The sequence below is a fragment of the Augochlora pura genome, chromosome 3 (assembly GCF_028453695.1).
Source record: "Augochlora pura isolate Apur16 chromosome 3, APUR_v2.2.1, whole genome shotgun sequence".
Lineage (NCBI taxonomy): Eukaryota > Metazoa > Arthropoda > Insecta > Hymenoptera > Halictidae > Augochlora > Augochlora pura.
Genome location: NC_135774.1, coordinates 20,477,976 through 20,499,928, shown reverse-complemented (window position 1 = coordinate 20,499,928; position 21,953 = coordinate 20,477,976). Strand labels below are relative to the sequence as shown.

General features: G+C 32.4%; 3 protein-coding genes across 3 annotated transcripts; 1 reads left to right on the top strand and 2 right to left on the bottom strand.

Annotated features, from left to right (window-relative positions):
* Positions 1 to 801: 801 nt before the first annotated feature.
* Positions 802 to 2,495, bottom strand: LOC144467890 (uncharacterized). Its single transcript, XM_078176876.1, has 2 exons — positions 2,448 to 2,495; positions 802 to 1,032 (listed from the first exon to the last, which is right to left on the bottom strand). Exons 1-2 carry the CDS (start codon positions 2,493 to 2,495, stop codon positions 802 to 804), a joined length of 279 nt encoding a protein of 92 aa, XP_078033002.1.
* A 2,757-nt stretch (positions 2,496 to 5,252) lies between these two features.
* On the bottom strand, positions 5,253 to 7,733 carry LOC144479085 (mitochondrial basic amino acids transporter). Its single transcript, XM_078197590.1, has 3 exons — positions 7,598 to 7,733; positions 7,246 to 7,373; positions 5,253 to 6,660 (listed from the first exon to the last, which is right to left on the bottom strand). Exons 1-3 carry the CDS (start codon positions 7,629 to 7,631, stop codon positions 5,641 to 5,643), a joined length of 1,182 nt encoding a protein of 393 aa, XP_078053716.1. The 5' UTR covers positions 7,632 to 7,733; the 3' UTR covers positions 5,253 to 5,640.
* A 2,929-nt stretch (positions 7,734 to 10,662) lies between these two features.
* On the top strand, positions 10,663 to 20,668 carry Hn (phenylalanine hydroxylase). The gene is made up of 8 exons (XM_078197589.1): positions 10,663 to 10,810; positions 15,132 to 15,260; positions 16,236 to 16,390; positions 16,734 to 16,916; positions 18,364 to 18,560; positions 19,067 to 19,329; positions 19,427 to 19,656; positions 19,997 to 20,668. Exons 1-8 carry the CDS (start codon positions 10,745 to 10,747, stop codon positions 20,157 to 20,159), a joined length of 1,386 nt encoding a protein of 461 aa, XP_078053715.1. The 5' UTR covers positions 10,663 to 10,744; the 3' UTR covers positions 20,160 to 20,668.
* The last annotated feature ends 1,285 nt before the right edge of the window (positions 20,669 to 21,953 follow it).

Sequence of the window (21,953 nt, the reverse complement as noted above, 5' to 3'; positions counted from 1 at the left end):
TTCTTTATTCCAATGGCACCAATCTTTTTTAAATGCAAATCAAGTATCAATTATCTAAATTGCATATATGTAATTCAAATTTGGAATCGTGCTACTTTTAAGAACTTACAAAAATTAATAAAAACTCTTCCAATGAAATAATAGTGCTGTAATATATGAAAAGAAGATAATTTTTATTCGTTTTATCGAAAATATTGCATTTGTTACTCGATTCAATATTTAGTATCTAATATTGCCATTGTCCTAAACCAAAGCGCAATTATGCGATCGGATGATTATAAATATCTTTCGTTCATATTGATTTGTAAGAATGACATGCGAGAAACAATAAAATTCCATATTCAGTGATTTTTCTCTACCTTATATATTGTTGCACGGTTTATTAACACTTTATCGACCGGTAGCCTATAAATCGGCTTTTTCTTACGATCGGTAGTTTGTGAATCAGTTGTCATAGTAACTAATAATTTATCACCTATTATTGAGATGAATATAGTAAATTATACTACTGCATGCTTCAATATTATTATATAATTTTTTATATATTAAATATCTCTTGCGATTAATAAATTAAATGAAATCAAAATAGAAACGAAAATTTAACATTGAGCTAAATGTTTACGGTCAAATGACCGGTTGGTAAAGTGTTAATTATGCGGAACCGTTTAATTATGTCTAAGTCTTTTATCTTCCTATCAAGTCGATAGGCGTATATAAAAGACTCAGTATTGATTACGATCGATCGTCATGGCAACGAACGAGTTGGGAAGGTGGATAATAATATTTGAACGAACATCAGCGTTAAAACAAATCCGGGATATAGTCACCGCCGCCATAGTCGTAGTCGTCGGCGCCAGGTGGTACAAATATCCCTCCGAGGACATCGGACAGATTTTCTCCGAGACCCATCACAGATGCTACTCCAAAGACCAGCCTCATAACCAGTATTCTCATGAAATTGGCCACATTTGTTTCTTTGCTTTGAAGAGACAGTTGCGTCGACTTCGTCGACTTGCTCTCGGCACGGTGGACCTGTCAACAAATACAATCGTTTGTTAACATAATCTTAGATACGGTGACTTCTATTTGGTCTTTTTTATTCTATTATAGATGAACATTGTTATCTAAATTTTTGTCACGGTGTCTCCAGAATAATTTCAATGAACAAAAAAAGTAATCTATGTTAAAACAACCCCGTCGAAAAAATAATTAAGTGCTTATAAAAATATCAATTTTGAAAACTAAAATGAAAAAGATTATTTTTTACCAATTAAAAGACCGAAAATTTTACTATATACTGGAAATAATTTATTATATCTTTGTTTGAATTTAATTTTTCTCAGGTTTGTATCATTTACGCTCCAAGTGTACACATTTTTTTTATTCTATTTGATAAAAAGGTCAAGGCTATTTTAGATACATTATTATCTAATAGAGAATTTGAACGAAAATTTTAAGTAACAGAATGTTTTAGTATCAGAATATCATGAAAATAAATTTTTGCTTAAAAAACTCTCTACTATACTTCTTTCATAATTACATATATTGGACTAATCATTTATTCTTATACTTCCCATCAATACACAGGCGAAAAGCACACTTAATTGGGCAATAATTTTCTCTCAATTAACGTAACATGTTAGTTGATATTGTCATCGTATTATCATTATATGGTAATATTAATTTTAAATCTGCATTTCTATACATGTTAACCAATAAGTTACACAAATTCTTTAAACAAATGTTACGGCATATACTTTTCTCGTATATTTGCGTGCAAAATGTAAAAAGTTTCCGAACTATGTTATTCGAATATTAATATTAAAATGTGAATCTATATTATCATATATATCATTTGTGTCTCTATAGTATTTATCCATATATTTGTTTTTTAATCCGATTTAAAGGCAGCACATTGCAGTACTCTTATATTGGATAGGTATTGAATATACTAATAGCTATCAAAGTACGAACTATAGTAAAAAAATGTTAATTAATAATCCGAACACTTTTTAAATGAATTAATTTTTTTCAAATTGGATCAAATGGTTTTACTTATTTTGGATGTCAGATAGGCTGGACTGCTAGACTATGAATAAAGAATGATTGTAAAAATTGCAACTAAGTAGAATAACAAAAAAGAAAATGAACAAAAATAATAAAATGCAATGTACAAATTTTTATTACAGTTTCATACCAAATAGTTGGAAAACATCGTTTCAAACATTCTTGTTTGCCACGGCAAGCAATTGTAATTTATGCTAATATTTTTTAGATATTCTTCACTGAAATAATTTGCTTAAAATCTCAAAAAAGAGTTTAAGTGCAATTTAAAGATAATCATTACATTCTAAAGGGTGTTTGAGTATTTTCGTTACTTACTACAGTTAATCGTATTCCGAACAGAAGAATAAAGGAGAAAAAACATTCGTTTAGTTGGAACTTACATTAAATAAAACGGTAATAGCTATCGCCAAAACGATTGTAGCTCTCATTTTCGGTGCGAGCCGATAGCAGAACAGTGGCGTGATTCTTCAGGATCTCCTACGTCTTGTCTGGTTTAATCCGTGCGCCTGGTTGGGTTCGGTTACATTTGTGCGCCCGTTTCGAATGAGCACGTAAGAAAGACTGAACGAAATCACGGTTCCGCGTAGAGAAACTCAGCCAGTTCCTTTCCTATTTAACTCTGGCCGCTGATAGAGAACCGATTGTAACGTTCGATCGAACAGGTGAACGATGGGGACATAGTGAAATAAGTGGTGGTCCCATGGATGGTAGATACGTAAGTTATTCGACGGTAACGGTACACGACGAAAAAAGGCATCCAGGCCATCTCTCCAGGTTACGCGATACGTGCTCGGTCGGCCGGCGTACAGTCACGGATTGTAGAGGATCTTTACTGGGATCGTGCGCGTAAAAAGCGGGGCGGCCTTGTGAAAGTGTCAACACGTTGTTTGACATACTAGTTCAATGGATAATTGACAGTCGAACAATAACCAATTTTTCTGAATTTTCCATCAGCTTATCCGGCCTCTGTATTTTTTAACGGTACGAATGTATACCGTTCTTGCATTCTAAATTAATCTCTTCGAGATCGTATTCACCTTTTTGGCAAACAAAATTTACTCTTTTCAATCACTTATTCACCTTTGTGCAAATTAAATTCATTCACAATTGTTTGCAAGGAAATTCATATTAATTTTGAACTGCAAGGGTTTCATCTCATTTAAACAAACGTCAATTCGACCGAAAAGGTAAACAATCTTCAAAAGGATTAAAATGAACTGTAAAAAGTGAATATAATACTAGATTAAAAAAATGAATCTGTTTAAAATTTCAGATTTTTTATTTTATATTTCTCGTTATTGTGGTAGAGTCGTAAATGCACTGTTTAAAGTAAGAAAAAAGACATATCACCTTGAAATCTCAATAATTCACCTTCAAAAATCAATTTTTTCATTGTTATTACATTTACTTCGTCGATCTTTTGTTTGAGACATTTTTTTCCTATATTTACAAATAACTTTATTTTTAGAAGACGTTCAAATGTTTTTATTGCTTATAAAGTTGTAAAGAAATGACTCAAGCGAAAGTGATACTATTCTATAAAGTAAATATTATTACAAGTCGTTCCTTGAAGATCGATTTTTTAGATTACGGCTATAATTATTAGAATTCATATTGTTCGTCCCAGATTTCTATTTTTACTTTTCTTACGCAAGAAATGCATAACATCCAGTTTTTGTTTGTATTAGGAGACTCCATTCACCCGATCTTTCAACCGCGTAAAGGAAATACCACGCGGAACGAATACTTCGCCTGAATTGAGAAATAATCACAGTTATGTTTTATGCCGACTTTCCTTTGGATGTGATCAAGAAAGTAAGGTGATCCACGTGAAATCACTCTTCTTGCTCGAATCACTTTTTCTGCGTTTGAGTTACTTTGTTTTATACCGGGTGAATAACATTACACTGCAACTGACCGTAACATGTAATACATGATTCCATTACTAGGATCCGGCGACAACATACTCGAGGATCGTATTACGCAAGAATCCATTTTATCTCAATCTTTATAAAAACCATTTATTTTTGCATTGCCCGATAATATGGTTGGAAGCCATTTTGTTTAAACTCTTTTTTACTTAAAAATATATTCAACATTAAGCTAGGCTTGATTAATAAGGTGTAACTTTAACAACGTTGAGGATGATGAAATTGAGATCTTCATATTAACCCTTTACAGTAGAGTGGCGTCTCTGAAGAGCCAATGAAAATTGTTATATAATTAACAAAATAATGTTGACGTTATTAAAGACCCTTCAGTTTTACGAGTTTCAAGACTCAATTTCACATGCATAAATTATACCAAGTACTATACCATAGCTGGTCAAAATAGCAATTTTGGATCTAAGCTTAAAATGGTACGAGTGCAAACGTTTAAATGTTATAATCTAATTACATAATTATAGCCAAATATCGAAAAATTATATTTACGTCAGTAATGCCTGATTTTTTATTGTAGTTTTTGCAGTTTTAATCGTAATACAGAAATTTGAAAATCATATCGATTGTAATAAAAATAATACGAAGTTAGAAATTGTGGTCAACTTTTTGGTCAAACACACCATCATACAATGGTTTCATTTGTTGCATATCTCCCTTGATGTTAAGCCAAAGGCAGTCCTTGCGGAGTGACACACCGGAGATGCAAAAGGTTGTTACGTCCAAACTGTTTATTATTTTAGGTCGCAAAAGTGACTGAATATTCTCTAGACATTCTAAAATAATGGTCAACATCGTTCTTCTTAAAATTATAATTTATACGAAGTAAAACAAACACGGAAAGTTTCACGCATGTTGAGTTATGCATATTCGAACGCGGCGCGAAATCCAAGCGCGACCTCGTTGGTTCTTCAAGCATTTAAAAGTATTGAAGTACACGATTTGCTTGAATGGCTTGAACCTAAATCCAGATAAATACAGCATCTTCATGAATGGATTATATATTTATGTGTTTCTTTGCGGTTTGCGGCATAAATGTTGTACATATATTTCTAGAACAGAGACCCATCCTTTTTCTGAATCTAAAAAGTTTATTGCAAATTCTTACATGCGTCCCTTGATTTTAACAGATCTCTCTTATAAGCAATGAAGGTAGGAATACTTATGGGACTGACTGTACTTAGGAAATTTGGGAAATATTAATTTGGACGAAAATGATTAACATTTTGAGGAAAATACATTTAGTTGCACTAAACAGAAGTGTAAACAATTTATTTGCAATTACTGTGGTCACTGTTTTTTGTTAATAACTCGTAAACAAAGTTACTCTCATTTCCCAATTTTGAGTAACTTTTTGGACACCCTATGATACATTATGGTTATATTCAAGACTGCAGTACGATTAACTATGTTTGACTATTTTATTAACCGATGGTCGCAACATCTTTTTTTTTGGTATAAAAGCAGTTAGGTTAAATAATAACATAAATTAAATTATTTAGTAATCTATCCGTTGAAACAATGTATGTATACAGAAACCTTGCCGACCCTATCTACAATGAATATCGTATAAATTGTAGATTATTAAATAAATTATTTCAAATAGTTCAGCATCCCCGTAGATTCCATGTCCTCAAGAGCAGTTTAGAAGTCCAGACGCCTCTATTACACGACATTTACCGATACCTCGGTCAACATCTAGCAATTCAACTTTCTTTTCATCGTTTTCTTCGGCAGTGTCCCCTCTGTCTTTCAAAGTTCCCGCAGCTTCGTTGTATTTGTCAGCTCGAACTTGTTCGATAGACAAGATAGGTTTTTTAAATAGCGTATTACCATTAGACGCTATCGACAATGTCGAATATGTGAATCTAGGAACTATCATATCGTAAGCAGCACCTATGGAAAACGAATTCCATTTCTTGAGGAATGGTTCGCATACGTCGGACATTTCTCTGACAGCTTTAACAGTTTCAGGTTTCCTCGCCTGGGACGTCTCATCGGCTTCCTGTCCGCATAATCGAAAGGTCCACGTGACCACGGTGAACGTCACAGCGTTTGTAGGGAATGCTCGAAGAATCGTTGAACTCAGCCCTCTGTACAGACAGAGATAACCTTCGGTTTTGATCGATTGTTTGAAACAATCGACCACGCCTCTGTAACGATTGTCGTCGGCTTGGATTCTGGACTTGATCACGTCGAGGGGATACGTTAGCAACCAGGAAGCGGTTCCGGCGATCCCTCCGGCTAGTAACATACGCGGCGTGGAAACTGGTTCGTTCCCGGTGGATTTTGTCATTGCCTCGTACGTCAGGAAGTAGACACCGAAGCTGGGAGCTTCTCTGAGCACCGTGATACCCAAGCCTTTAAATACTCCTCGGTAACCTTCATATTTATAAGTGTGTGTTAGGTAGTGTAGAGGCCCAGAAAATTGACCACTCGACGCCTGTAGCTGGATACGAGTTTTAGCTAATTCTATGGGACTACAAATAGGACTTTGAGCAATCCCGGCAATGGTTCCGGCGATGAAGTGCGACGCGAGGGAGTCCGCGTTGGTCATGTGTTTTTGTGCCTGACCGTATACACCAAAGATGATTGCGTTCACCATTGCAACGCCGGCCATTGGAGATGACATGCCTCGGTAAAGGCCTGCTACCTGTAAAAGCAAATATTAGTTGTATTCTAGATCAGTATTCGTTTTAGACAATCCTATTTTCAGCTTTCTAATATATTTATATTTACATTTATATTAAAAATAATGTATTATTGAAAACGTATAGTTCTATAGCGTAAAATAATAGTAATAATTTCTGCACAAACGATTTCCATGAAAAAAGTTATAGAACAATTTGGGTGCTGTAGAAATAATTGTTGCTATTTATATCTAAATTATTCATATTTTAACGTTATATTATAAAAATATAAAAGGGCTACTACATGCCGATAACATTTATATCTTTTCGATAATATTAATATTAAATCTACCATACTAATCAAAACAACAGGTTTTACATTTTTTTAATTTCAATTGAACGGTTTAGTTTATTATTATTATTTATTATTATTACTTACTTATTACTTATTATTATTATTACTTATTTTTGTATTAAAGTGATGAATTGTTTCAGTAAATTCCGACTTGTTATCTTTATGATGCAACACGTGACAATCTAGATCATTGCTCAGTAGGTTCACTGTTGATACTACGACTGTTTTTTATTGTTAATTTTTATATAATTACCGATTCCTTCGCAATGATTGCACGGAAGCAATGCCAATTGCCTCTGTATTGAGGATTCCGATAGTCCTGCGTTTGCATGTGTACCTTGATCGTGTCGAGAGGGTATCCAACCATAATGCCTGCAGATCCTGCAATTAAGCATTCGCGAATACATAAATAATCTGAGTCCTTACATTTGATTTTCTAGGAATTTAAATCTTACATTTGATTTTCTAGAAATATAAATCTTACATTTAATTTTCTAGAAATTTAAATCTCACATTTAATTTTCATACGTCAGATTTGTAATTTCGATTTCTGTATATTATCCAATTGTTTCGTTATCGGCTTTTTATTAATATTTAAACATTACCTCCCAGACATCCTGCGACGAAGTCAAGAGCCATTTTTTTCTCGTTCCAATACCGCCGCGTCTTTTCCACTTGTACGGCGACCGCGTATTTCGAAAACTACTACTTCTGTAAATATGTTTGACAATATTTTCGGGTGCGTCGACGTACAAGCAAGTTGAAGATCGATTCGTTTCCACAGGTAGAGAAGTTCGATCCATGAAAGATCTCTGGTCCTCTCTGGGTCTTCGTAGTTCTGTCTGTGATACGAGTAACCAATAAAAAAGATACATTCGAAGAAACTTTTGATGGAAACGATGATTTCTTTGAAAGATACACAAGGTGTGATCAAAAGGTTCCTTGTATTTATTTCAAGAAATATTTATTTATTCCTTAATACGTATCCCTTTTAAAGTGGTCTTCATCGACTAGAACGCACTTGTATCTGCGTTGTTTCCAATTATCAAAACACAATTATCACAACAATTGTTCTGAGTTTTAGAACAATTATGGTCAATTATAATTATAGTTCTTTTTTTACTTTGAGAAACATAGAAAATCACTTTACTTGCTAAAAATTGACGAAGGAATAGCGAAGCATGGTTCGAGAAAGTTTTGTGACTTCGGCGCCCAACGCGCCAAGAAAATTTCGCCGTGAGCAATATAATGTACCAAATTTGTCAAAAATCTCCATGATAGCGATTTGATAATTAAAGAGAATAATTTCCTGAATTCTTTCCAAGTTTTCTTCAGCATTTTTTTCTACTGACCATTTTTTTCAGCATTTTTTTCGATCATACTCATTATCTTCGACGTTTTTCCGACATTTGTAAAACGTTTGTATCAGCCATAAACGTTTAATTATTTTATAACAGACTCACTAAATGCATTTATTGACATTTCGCACACTTTGCTGCACTTCATTTAATTATTGAATTAATTATTGCAAAATTTCACGCGAGTTCTTTGCCCCGACACGTTTGCAATTAGGAAGCCGCCGAGTTAATCAAACCGCGCGTTATTCATTTGCTTGCAAACGACGAATTGAATAGAGTTAAAGATCAGCGAATTGCGTATCGTGGACACGTGAGCCGATGCCAGAAAAGATGTACTCATATGGTTGCAAACGACGTGCGAATTTAAAAAAATTTCGGCAACTTTTCGATCACATCTCGTGCATTACAGTATTTTGTTTATTAATTGACGAAACTGAATAGTTGTCGAGTACTTACCAAACGGTGAGTCATCGCTACATCTCCAAAGGTATACTAACGACCGTTTTCATCCCCTGTCCTTATGGAACCACGGATTGCTGTTGATTATTCCGATTAATTCGGACGAAAGAAAGATCCTAATATACACCACTTGACGGATGATATGTATTACTGAGTACGCACTGTTTCGTTCTCAAAGGATTTATCGCGCTTGTATTGTAATCGTACTATTGGTATACGACTCCAGACATCGTCAAGTTATTACGATAGTAACGTTAATAACATTTGCCGGACCTATCGTTGACGAAGAAGCGATGTAAGGGTCATCCGTTGATAAGAGGTCGGTTTTACGTCGTCCAATCAAGTCACTTCTCCGTACATTTGCGTTGATACATGATAAACAGCTGTTCGGCCTGCGATTGCGTTGGTAGAATTTTCGTAATTGCGTTGGAAAACGGCTAACGGGACTCGTGCTGAAAGAAATCGCTTTCGCGGATAACCACGCTATCTAATATGGGAAAACTTTCGCGATCAGAAATGATACTGGACAGAATACAATTGTTCTCGCACGCGAAATTGTGCTTATATAAAAAATTAATAAATTAAGGTTCAACCTTTTCAACTTCGTTACGAACAATTAATTTCTTAAATCGATAATATTTTTCATTGTTCGACCATAGCGAATTGATTTTATTTAGAGATTATATCCGCAGACAAGTGTACTTACATGTAAGCAAATGATAATGACTAGTTGTCAAAAATACATTTCATCTATTTTATCTTCACAATGCGTAAAACATTATGAAATATGAAATGACCCGTAGATACACCCATAAGCTACGTAGGCAAATATATTATATATATTGCAGGCAAATAGGATGGTTTAAGAATAATGAAATTAATAGACGCAAGTTACTTGAATAACTTAAATTATTATTTGTATTTCAACGTTTTGCAGAATTATTGAACTTTTCGTTCCGATAAATGTTTTAATATCATTGCTGTGTTTACTTTAATAAGTTCGCGTCAAACATTCTTCAGATATTGGGTAAATATTAATTCATTTTTTATTCACACGACTTTCAATAGAAGAACTTACATTTCTAAAAAGTTCTTTTTTGAAATTCTTCTAACTCATAATTTAGTAAGCGATCATATTTACTACCATACGTCGTGATTCCAGATTAAGTAAGTTTTACTAACATATTTCGGCACCGCTGTAATGAATAAGTTAATGAATAATCCAACTGAAGAAGTTAGTATGAGGAGCCATCACATTCAATACCAAGGATGTCTTGTTGGAATATTAATAGATATTTACTACTTTGAGTGCGTTCTGAAGATTAAACCACTCTATTCCTGTGATACAAGTCTGAAGTATATAAAGTACAATGCATAAGTATAATGTAACGACATAGCATGTAGATATAACGTGAAAGTATAGCATAGAAGTATAACTTATAAATTTATAACTATAATGTATAATGACAATGTTTAACTATGATGTATAAGTATAACGTATAAATGTAGCGTATAATTATAACTATAACGTACAACTATAATATACAGCTGTAACGTACAAGTATAAATGTCATTCAACTTATAGATTTGAACGTGAATGATAATTTTTGTCTCTGCACAATATTGTCGGTTCAAGAAGATATAAACTATCGACACGCCTTAAAAGTTCGGTAGTGAATTAAAATTTTGCTCGACATATCCATATGGATATTATCTATAAGAAAACAACTAACATGTTGTGCAAGCAACGATGAATACGTACTTCTTTGCAGTTATTGGCAGGGACATTTTTTTAAAGACCGCAGTAGTATCTCATTAAAACTAACTTACGCGGCACTGCAGAAATCAGTTACATTAAGACACGCGGCTTGTGAAAGTCGTTACAGTTTCAATCACGTTACACCGTCTTACATACGACATCGTCAACCTTGTGAAATGTACGCAAAACCAAAAATGGAGACCAAGAAGGAGGACGTTTCGACTATTTCGTTGCCCGATCTGGTGAGACAAGAGTTATAACAATTTTCACGAAAAATTTCACGGCAAGTTCACCTTCGTAATTGTGTTATACGTTAACATGTTATACCTAATATGTTAAAAAGAGTGTTAGAAACGACAACGATCTTTCCTTGATCTCGGTTTATTTGTTAAATGATGGTGTTGTTCAAATCGGTATTTTTCCAATATTATCTAGTATTTCCTGGTTATTAGATTATTTATGTGGGACCCCTTTCACTTTAATCTTGGACGATAACTTTATTCTTAGGATATTGAGTGATGAAGACTGAAAGCTACCACGCATCTCGAAAAAAAATTTGATAATTATAAACTATTGCATGATACTACAAATAACTTTAGTGTTGGTGTTATCGCGAATTAACACGCAGTTTATAGCATCGAATGCTTCGAGCAAATTACAACTATCGCATGTAAATTATAATATGTCTAATTAAATTTTGACACGGAATAGTAATATTCAGTATATGTGTTAGTATATTAGCAGATCCGTTGAGTTTATAAACGGAAAAGAAAACCATAAATTAGAATTTAAGTGCAATTCTCAATTCATTCATGAGAAGTTATTCTTCATTTATATGTTAATGCTATACATCGGAGATTTAACGATGGCGATTACTGTAAATCTTTTATAGATAACATTTTTCTGACGTGGCTATTATATAATCACTTTACATGCGTAATAGTAATCACGCTCTTGATTGTAGACAGAATTGACATCATGCATAGAAACTATGATACAATCGAGTGTATTTATTCATAAGAATTTCAGATTTGATGTCCGTGTACAACATTTATTTTCTAAAATTTGAACCAACGTGCATTTTTCTATATAAAAGTAACCAATGCAAATTATACAGTGTATGCATACGCGTATACACATATGTATGTATTGACATAATTTGCAAGATCAAGCTATTTATAAATTTTATTGATCTTAAACATTATGTTATGTATTATATATAAATTATGTTATATATTATATTATATATATTATATATATTATATAATATTATAAATTATATATAATTATATATAATTATGTATAAATTTATTTATCAATAAATATTATAATATAATTTCCCCGGGTTTACACAGGATACTACACTTGAATAAAGCGCAGCATTTGTTGAAAACACTTGAAATCCTTTTCACTGTCGGATCAAAAGATATTTGCTAGTTATGAAATTGGGAAACGTAAGAATTGATCATTTAAAAGTGGCTGAATGATAAACAATATATTTTCTTGTTACTTCTAGTTTCAGTTTTATTAGGATCATACATTTTGGTAAGTATATACATTAACAGACAAAAACTAAGAAAAATGTAATAATATGATAGGATAAAGATTTGTATATTATGAATAAAAATATGAACTTTGTATTTCCATAATTTTCTAATTTTTTTCTTTTTATTTTATGTTTCTATTTCTAATTTTTTTCTTCTTTTATTTTCATTTTTATATTTTACTAAATAAGACAATATTATATCGTATGCTTACATTTTTTAAAACATCTTTGACTGAGGTGTTGATGATATGTAAGGTTTCTTTATTTTGGTCAATAAGTGTACAAATGTCTAATATGTACTGTTAGTGAAATTTCTATGTTGAAGGACTTTCTAAATAAAAGAAATGAATAATTAGTGTTAAAATAGTAGCATCACTTGTTTATGAGCTTATCTATGAGATATTTTGCTATTTGGTTGGCGCATGGCATATCCGGTTAATCGGCTAAATCGTCAGATGCTCGAATAAAGGTTTTATAATTATAATACATTTTCTTTTATAATAATTGCAAATTATAAAGACTGTTGATAAAAGAAATTAATATTAAATAAAATAAATAATTATAAATTAATATACAGTAGTCACTGTTAAAGCTTCTTAGGTTTAGCGTTCAAGTAACAGTTTGTTAACGATTAATATTACTAATAGGAACAAATATTAGTTATCAGCGATTACTAACGATCGTCGAATTTACGTTATAGAAAGTAATTCTTTATTTTTAACAACTATAGTGAGTAATAATGACATTCGGAAAATTTCCAAATGCAATAACGTTTTTGAAATAGGTTACATTTTTGTAAAAATTGCAATTGATTGGAATAACAAAAAGGAAAATAAAATAAAAAATGTTAGGGTTTCTTCTACCTGAGTTTATAACGAAAAATTAAATAATACATTTCATATAAATTGTAGCAACATATTCTACGAATGAAAATAAGAAAAATATTTTATATAAACATAGGTTCACAAATGTTTTATCAAAGTATCATAAGAAACATACGAAATAACAACGAACAAAGGAACATCGGCCTAATGTCATGTGTATGGATGAATGTTTTAATTGTTTGCGTATTGAAAGAATAATGGAATATTTTGTTTATTTGAACATTGTTAAAAATATCTTATTATCATTTCGTTATACCATTTATCAAGCCAACAATGATCCAAAACATGCAAAAATCTTCGCACAATCCCTGGCCAGCACAAAGTCCGGATTTAAATTGAATTGAGATGTTTCGGATTGACACAACAATGAAATAAAATATCAAAGTAAATTATACGAAATAATAGAAGACGCATAGAACTCGATCTCAATCGATCAGTGTATTTGTTTTGTAAAATCTATTCCCAGAGGCTGTGCAGAAATCATTAAAACGAAGCGTAAATCGATAAAATACTAGCCGTAGTGGCAATTAAAATTATATTTAATCTGATTTTTACAGTTGAAAATATTATTGTGACTTCAAAGAAATGCTGTACACCATAAAAACTGATAGAAATTAATTGACACCCTTTCTGTATGATAATGTTAACAGTCAAGTGTAACTATAAACAATGTCCGTCACACTTTAACGTTATTCACACAATGCAATAAAAAAACATTCGTATTTATATGAAAGTCAACATCGATGACCTTGAAAACTTGGAGAAGGGGGGAAGACCTCGATATAAACCACTTCTTGCATCGTGTTCATCTCTTGATACCAGTCAAACTCCATTCAACACATTTCTTGTAACAAATATATACTTTAGATATATTTAACCCTCTTAGTACCGAACAACGATATATCGTTGTTGGCTATTATTGGAAAGATAGTTTTCCTAATATATATTTATCAAACAACAATTTTATTTCTTCTCTCCTTTTTGAATTTGTTATTTATCAGGCTTTTCGAAATTCTTGCAATTTCTTTCCGATACTTTATTGAACATCGTCGAACGAGTTTTAAACATTTTGCTCGGATGCAGACTCTTTTGGCTGGTGCTAAGAGGGTTAATTGAGCTGGTTTAGGTATACTATATTTAATAATGTAATGCAGACAATGTAAATATATTATTATAATCTTGACTTAATAATGCGATCAACAAAATGTTTTCCGTAAATTCAATCGAACAAGTTGACCCGAATACACTGCTTTACATTCACTGGCAGCCAAACCAAAATTACTTTGTTCAGTGAAATCGACCTTGACATCTAGAGAGACTGTAGATGTTGTCTTTAGCATGATGCAAAACCTACGAAAATTACGTTTCGCGTTGGAAGGTACTTTTCCATTAAAATATTTATTAACATTTTAACGAAGAAAAACGGATTACACATGTGGGGTTTCCAGCGGGAAATGATCACAAGATATCGCAAAATTGAGGGAAAACTGGAAAAATAGAACAAACTAAGAATGAAGGAGGGGACGTTTCGGTTTGTATAAAATGGACGCGTTACGTGTTAATGGAAAGTAGTTTCTATAAATCTGTCTCACCGGCCGTAAGTTTGAGTGAAATTTCAGCACGTCTTCGTCGACCCGTGTGTACCTTTCTTTATCATGACTGAGTTAATATTGTGGGACGTAAGGATTTTCTATCGAGATTTTGCAATCTTTTATTAAATCAAAAATGTGTACTACGTTTAATCATTTTAAATTCATATTTATTACTTTCTTTATTGAAATTCAAATTTGCTTTTGCATCGAAATCCAAAAAAGCCCAAAATATTATATTATCGTTTTGGTTTATAATCAAAATTATTGCAGGATATTGTTACTATTCATGGGATAATATTTTTCGTAATATTTAGAAACTTTCTTATATTAATTAACGAAATAGTTGTCTCCACTGCAGACAAACTCTTAATTTGTAATGTTATTATTGGTTTTAGTTGATATCACTTTTCATTGAAAAATTTCGAAACATTGAAATATACCAAGAGTCCTAGAGGATACGGTCTGATTCGGCTATAAAATAAAATCAAATTAATGATGAATTTAAAATTTGAATTAAAATGATCTTTTCTATTTTTTAAAGCCGAAGCTAATACATGGGGGCAACTATATAAAGGAAGTCTATGATTCTGCAAAAGGTACCTGCCTGATATTTTCTCCGAAAGAAGAGGATTCCGTCGGTGCACTAGGAAGATATCTGCAAATGTTCTGCGTGAGTACAAACAATACAATTAAAAAGCTGTGAAGATAACGAAATGTAAATGTAATGAGGTATAGTTGCATTTTTATTTTCATTTTGCAATCATGAATCTATTAATTCACAAAGGAAATATTTCCTGAATTATTATTATTATATAGTAGTGTATGAAAATTGGAATTTGTATGTATTATAATTCACAATCCTGATATATGCATTGTTCATAAGAATTTCATTTCATAGTGATTTCAATTATTATTTCTCCTCATTTTAATTTTTAATTAGTATTTATTATATAAGTTTTAAGCTCAGTTAGCTTTAATTACTTTTAATTTGCAATAAGTATATTGATGGTTATCGTTCATAGCATCTTTCTCTTGTTCCATACTCGAAATTTAAAAAATGTATTTTATAGATTTGTATTTGTTATAAAATACATATGAAAAATTTCATCGACATTGATTGATGTAAGAATTTTCCGTTAAGGTACTGTTACGCGATCTTAACGACGCGATCTTAACGGCTTCCGCTTCGTCTGAAGTCGAACAGCGGTATTTCTTAATCGAACTATCGGTTTCGATGCTCCTCTCGCGTAATATGTTGCTTCTTGTTGTTCTAATGTTATTGCGAAAATATTTTTGCTAATCAACATAATTTCTCATTTTTTAACAGAAATTTTTAAAACATTTTTTAAAGCAAATAATTATCCATATTTCTTTTATGAATACATAGATAGTTTTGCATAAAAAATTAATCCTTTTGGAAATTAAGTCCACTTATTTGTAATTATTTGTAACAAGGTTCTCATCGAATATAAAAATTCAGTTTTACTGTATGAGTAAGTATTGAAGATTAAGAAGATTTATTATTTGTAAAGTATTATTTCTCCTGTCCATTATTATAATTGTAATATTTTTATCATATTCTTAGTCCTCATATCTTTTATTATTTTATGAAACTAAAGAAGTGTAACTTTGCTTTCACATACAGGATAACAAAGTCAATTTGTTACACATTGAATCCAGAAGCTCCCTTCGCCACACAGGAGTCTACGAATTCATGGTGGAGTGTGCACCTGGTGGAAATCTTGGCGCTGTAGTGGATACCTTACGTGAACAATGTAGTTACTTTACGATTATATCTAGGCGAGTATATCTCATTCATTTGACTATTAGAACGCAGATAACAATTCGACTTCTTTTTACAAAATCAGCCGCAAAATAATTATTTTAGATACCTGTACATCGTTTTAAGATTTTGACATATTAACTTTAATATTAATTAATAGAATCTGTAATATCATTTTTATTATTATAAAATAATGACTATAAGTAACATAATTTATAGGACCATTGGCAAGCATAGGATAATTATAAAAAAACACACACATCAAAAACGAAAGAAGAACGATTTTTCGAGACAGCTTTTCTATAGTCTTTAATAAAATTATCTTATTTATCTGGTGAATATATTCTTTTTTATTTATAGAAATCACAAGGATAACATGGGAACCGTTCCGTGGTTCCCACAGAGGATCAGAGATTTGGACAAGTTTGCCCATCAAATTCTGTCATACGGTGCGGAACTGGACAGTGATCATCCTGGATTTACGGACCCGGTTTACAGACGAAGACGAACATACTTCGCTGACTTAGCTGCCAACTACAAGCAGTGAGTTTTATATTATTTCAACTGTTTTATTTATTCATTGAAGTCGTACTGATATGTAAACTGCTAGCTAAGACATTTTGTAAGATATATTGTCTTACTTTCTAATCATCGTTGCGTTACGTTATTGTCGTATGACAAGACTATTGTAATTTCAAATGTTCAACATTTTTACCACAAAAAATACTTTCAATTATTTCCTGTCAATACGATTATTTTCGAGAGTTGAAAAAGGTAGCTAGAAATAATGGACATTTATCGTTTGTTGCATAACAATTTCAGAAATTTAAATTCTCATAAAAAGATAGTTCTTAAGACATTAGAATAAAAAGGGAGTACGCTAAAAAAAATAATTATTTAATCGCACAACGTCGCAGTACCATGTATCAACATAATTTGCACATTTTGTAAATCACGAAATAAATAACTGTTGTGAATTTCCGAGAAAACAAAAAATATTTCTGCAAGAATATTTTATTATCTGAATTAATCGAGGTAGCAAATAATAAAAGTTGCTCTAAATTTTGACATACTTTTTTATGAGTTTGAGGACTTGTCCGTTTGCTCAAATTTTTCATGGACACTCTTGTACAGATATTGAATGGCATTAACTTGCAAAAAATTTAGCTCCGACTTCAGTGACTGCCTGGCAGCTGCGAATAGCATGACTCGACTCACTTTCAGCAGTTTTTGTTACTTGCGTTGGCAAATAGGGATACGGATAAGTTAGCTTGTTCAAGCGAAACGACAGTGCAGCAAATTAATGCTACAGTCTTGTTTTAAACATGGCTGAGGATCTTGCGTTTACTCGTGCGTTTACTTTCTAGAGACTCTCGAACATTACTTGGAACTTGGTGACTCGAGAAGCTGCATAAGATGAAATTCATTCAATGATTTCCACGTAGCTGTAAAAATCTCTACAACTCGAAATAAAACTAAAACAAAACTCGAATAAAAACTAAAAGTATTTTATTCAACCAAATTAAAATTGAAAAGTTACGTTCTATATACGGTAACTGATTGTTAAGAAAACCTGGGATACTCTGATTAAGATTGTTGGAATTAAACAAAATGTGTAGGAAAATTTGTACTGCGCGAGTATTATTTAGAGAAATCGTACCATGATTAGGTTATTATGAATATAGAGAGGAACCACATTGGTGTCACAATCGAGCTAACATAAGGTTTCCTATTTCAATCAAGAGAAACTATCTTTCTACTACTACGACAGTTACTCACATTTCTAAACGCAATCGTGTTACGTAAAAGTGATCATTTAAAAATACTCAATACACGCTCTGCTTATACATTTAGATCCAGAACACCGCAGAAGAGTTAAATGTTCACGTTTTTAATTATTCTCACATTAATTTATATTGAATTTTTATATAATTATAATTTATATTAATTATTATATTGTTCTTATATATTAACTTAATTAATGTTGCAGTGGCCAGCCCATTCCCAAAGTGGAGTATACCGAGGAGGAAGTTGAAACGTGGGGGGTAGTTTTCAGAAACCTAACCAAACTGTATCCAAAATACGCTTGCAAAGAGCACAACCACGTTTTTCCTTTGCTTATCGAAAACTGCGGTTACAGAGAAGACAATATCCCCCAGTTGGATGATATATCGAACTTTCTGAAAGGTATCGAATGTTCAAGCGATTATTAAAAATTTTCAGAGCTTCATAGTTATTGTCGTTCAACCCTTTGCGGTCGCATTAAGTTTATACATAGGTGTCCTGCTGGTCGGAATTAATTTTCGTTGAACAGACAGTAACGCATAATATGTGTGATTGTAGAAGAAACAAAATTTATTGATTCTTTTTTAAAATTTAGATACATGTAAGCCAGTAATACGTTTTAAGCTTATGGAAAAATAAAAAAAAGAAATAAATGGTTTTGGTGGCTGACAGTAGCAACCGCAAAGAGTTAATATTAACTTTCTATAACGACACACGTACATATGAATATTATGAATTGAAATTTTTATATTAACATGTTATTAACGATTACATTTTATCAACAGTTTATTCATCATACAGCTGTTTCAACGTTTTATAAAATTAGAATTAACATTAGTTAATTAAGAGTTAATGAGTTCAACACTAAATAGATTATATTTTCATTACATTTTTTAAATTCGTTACAGATTGTACAGGTTTCTCCCTTCGCCCTGTTGCTGGCTTACTGTCTTCCCGCGACTTCCTGGCAGGTTTGGCTTTCAGAGTATTCCATTGCACGCAATACATTCGGCACAAAAGCAAACCATTGTACACACCTGAACCTGATATCTGCCACGAAGTGTTGGGCCACGTACCACTGTTCGCTGATCCTTCGTTCGCGCAATTTTGCCAAATTGTCGGTTTGGCGTCTCTCGGAGCTCCTGACGAGTACATTGAGAAACTTTCCACGGTAATTCGCATCTCTCGATATCATCGTATTTTCCTCATGTTTTTTTTTTATTAATCAGTGTATAATGAGCATGCTAAATTAACTGAAAATATATTAGTGTTTCTGGTTCACTGTGGAATACGGTATCTGTCAACAAAACGGCGAGTTAAAGGCGTACGGCGCTGGCTTGCTGTCATCTTTCGGCGAGCTGGAGTATTGTTTGAGTGGCAAACCGGAATTACGACCTTTCGAACCGACGAAGACATCGTTGCAAAAGTACCCGATAACAGAATATCAACCCGTTTATTACGTTGCCGAGGACTTCGAAGATGCGAAACAAAAAATGATGTAATGGAAATTTTTATTTTGCATAAAAATTCACTGTCTAGTACTCACAACTACGGAAAGCGTTTGTCCAAGTCATCATTAGCTTATGAGATATCTTAAAGACAAAGATTTAAAAATGTTTCCTACTTTAGCCGACTCAGATAATTAAATCTATAAAAATCAACTGCTTGATATGAAAATGCAGAATTTCTGTTCGATAGTGTTTAATTACGTCGAGTCTTGAAGAATTATAATCACTTAGACGAATTTTTAAAAAATTATTCACGAACTATAGTAATGTCATCTATAATCCAACAAATTATTTAGATGCGCTGATTAATTATTGTTCTTGCAATTACAGTAAATTCGCTGAGAGTATTCCGAGGAAATTTGGAGCAAGATACGATCCGTACACTCAGAGTATCAATATAATTGACAGCAAGCACCAAATCGAAGATCTTATTTACAACGTGAATCAAGAAGTACAAATTTTGATGGACGCTGTGAAGAAACTAAAACAATAAAATATACTCCTTATCACTAGTATGTAACGCATGAACGAATCATTCTTCAAAAGGAACGACATAATTCCATCATTTTACAGAACGGATTAAGTCGCTGGAACTTACATTAAAATAAATCACGAAAATATTTCTCACTCGCACTTCCTATCAGCATCGCTGAGTGAAAGCTGCAATTTGCTGACTACAATATATCATTTGATTTGAACTTGAATTATAATACTGATTGAAATATGATACTTGTCGTAATAAATGCGGATTCAAAGCCTAGTTGAATCTTCCGAAATGTATCAAGAAATTGAAACTAATTGACAAAATATAAGTAAACGAAATATCCGTTCCCATCATTAATAATAAAGTACTATATGCGACATTAAATCTAAGAGAAAGCATGGTTATAATTAATTAATTAACTAACGTAACATCTCTTTGAACGTATTTGTAAGCTTACAATAAGTTCATTTACTTTATTTTTGTACATCGATTCTAAAATATATGTTTAAAAACTGAAACTTCGAATTATATTTGAACCAATACAAATTTTGTACTGAATGAATCATTTCTTTCCTGTTATCACATTAGGGGAGTGGTAATTTATAGTTATGACAATTTACGCTCAGTTCGCAAAGAAAATGTTTCTTTAGTTTAGGGAATCATGATTAATTTGGAAATCGGGAATACTCATCATTTGTATTTACCGTTATTAGCGATTAAGTTCTGATGCTATTATTTATTTAATCATTGGTAGTGTTGTTCGCTAGGTGAATAAGATAGAACATTGTCGTATCCAGTATATCACTGAGTATACACTGCAAATATGGTATTTTTATTTTATAGAATTTTACCAATATATGTTTATATTTGAAACCTATTTTCGCAGGAATATTCTTCGTAAAAGAAGAACTTACAACTCTGTCATATGATATCACGTTTAGTATTTAAATTTTTAAATAAAAAAAGGCAGAAATCGTCAAGCTATTGCACGAGAATCTCGTTTTTACCATATACAGGATGTTTCGAAATTATACATACTCCGGGAAATGGGGGGTTCCTGAGGCTATTTCAAGTAACCTTTCCCTTTGCCGAAATTCAATCCGCGGCTTTGTTAACGAGTTATTAATGAATAAAGTTGGGTGCGCGCGCACGCTTCAACCTGTTGTTACGGGTGCGAGCCAGCCGATTGAAGCCAATCTCACTCCCGGGGCGCAACGGAAGGAGAGGGCTGCACTCCGGCTTTGTAACGAAGAAGGATATTATGAATTTTCTATTCATTTCAAAAATTTCACAAATATTATTAATGAAAAACTCACCCATTCAGTTGTAAATGTTGTAATCCACGTAAGTAAAACGGCACAGACTACACTAACGTTCACTTTCATTGCACTATTATTCCACACTGATCATGAATTATTCAACAATTGACACATGTTCGAAGTTTCTAGCGTTATTTTGTGTGGCTCCGGAAAGGGCCGATTAAATTCAAATTCATCATACATTGTAAGAGATCGATGCGTTATCCTTCGAACATGAAAAATGCAATCCACGATTTCATTTACGAGTTCAAACAGTGGCGACGGTTTCGGATCGTGTTCTAACCAATGAAACAAGTCACAGAGCGCGAACTTGTCAAATTTGTTTAAGAATTGTGAAGAATATCATTAATATAAAATAATTAATATAAAAGAAAACTCGCCAATTTAGTTGAGAGTACATTTGTTGCTCGGACATGTCGGTCATGATTCACGATGTCGGTGTATTGACCTTGTGCAATGTTCAGTAGATCCCAGGTCAATGACT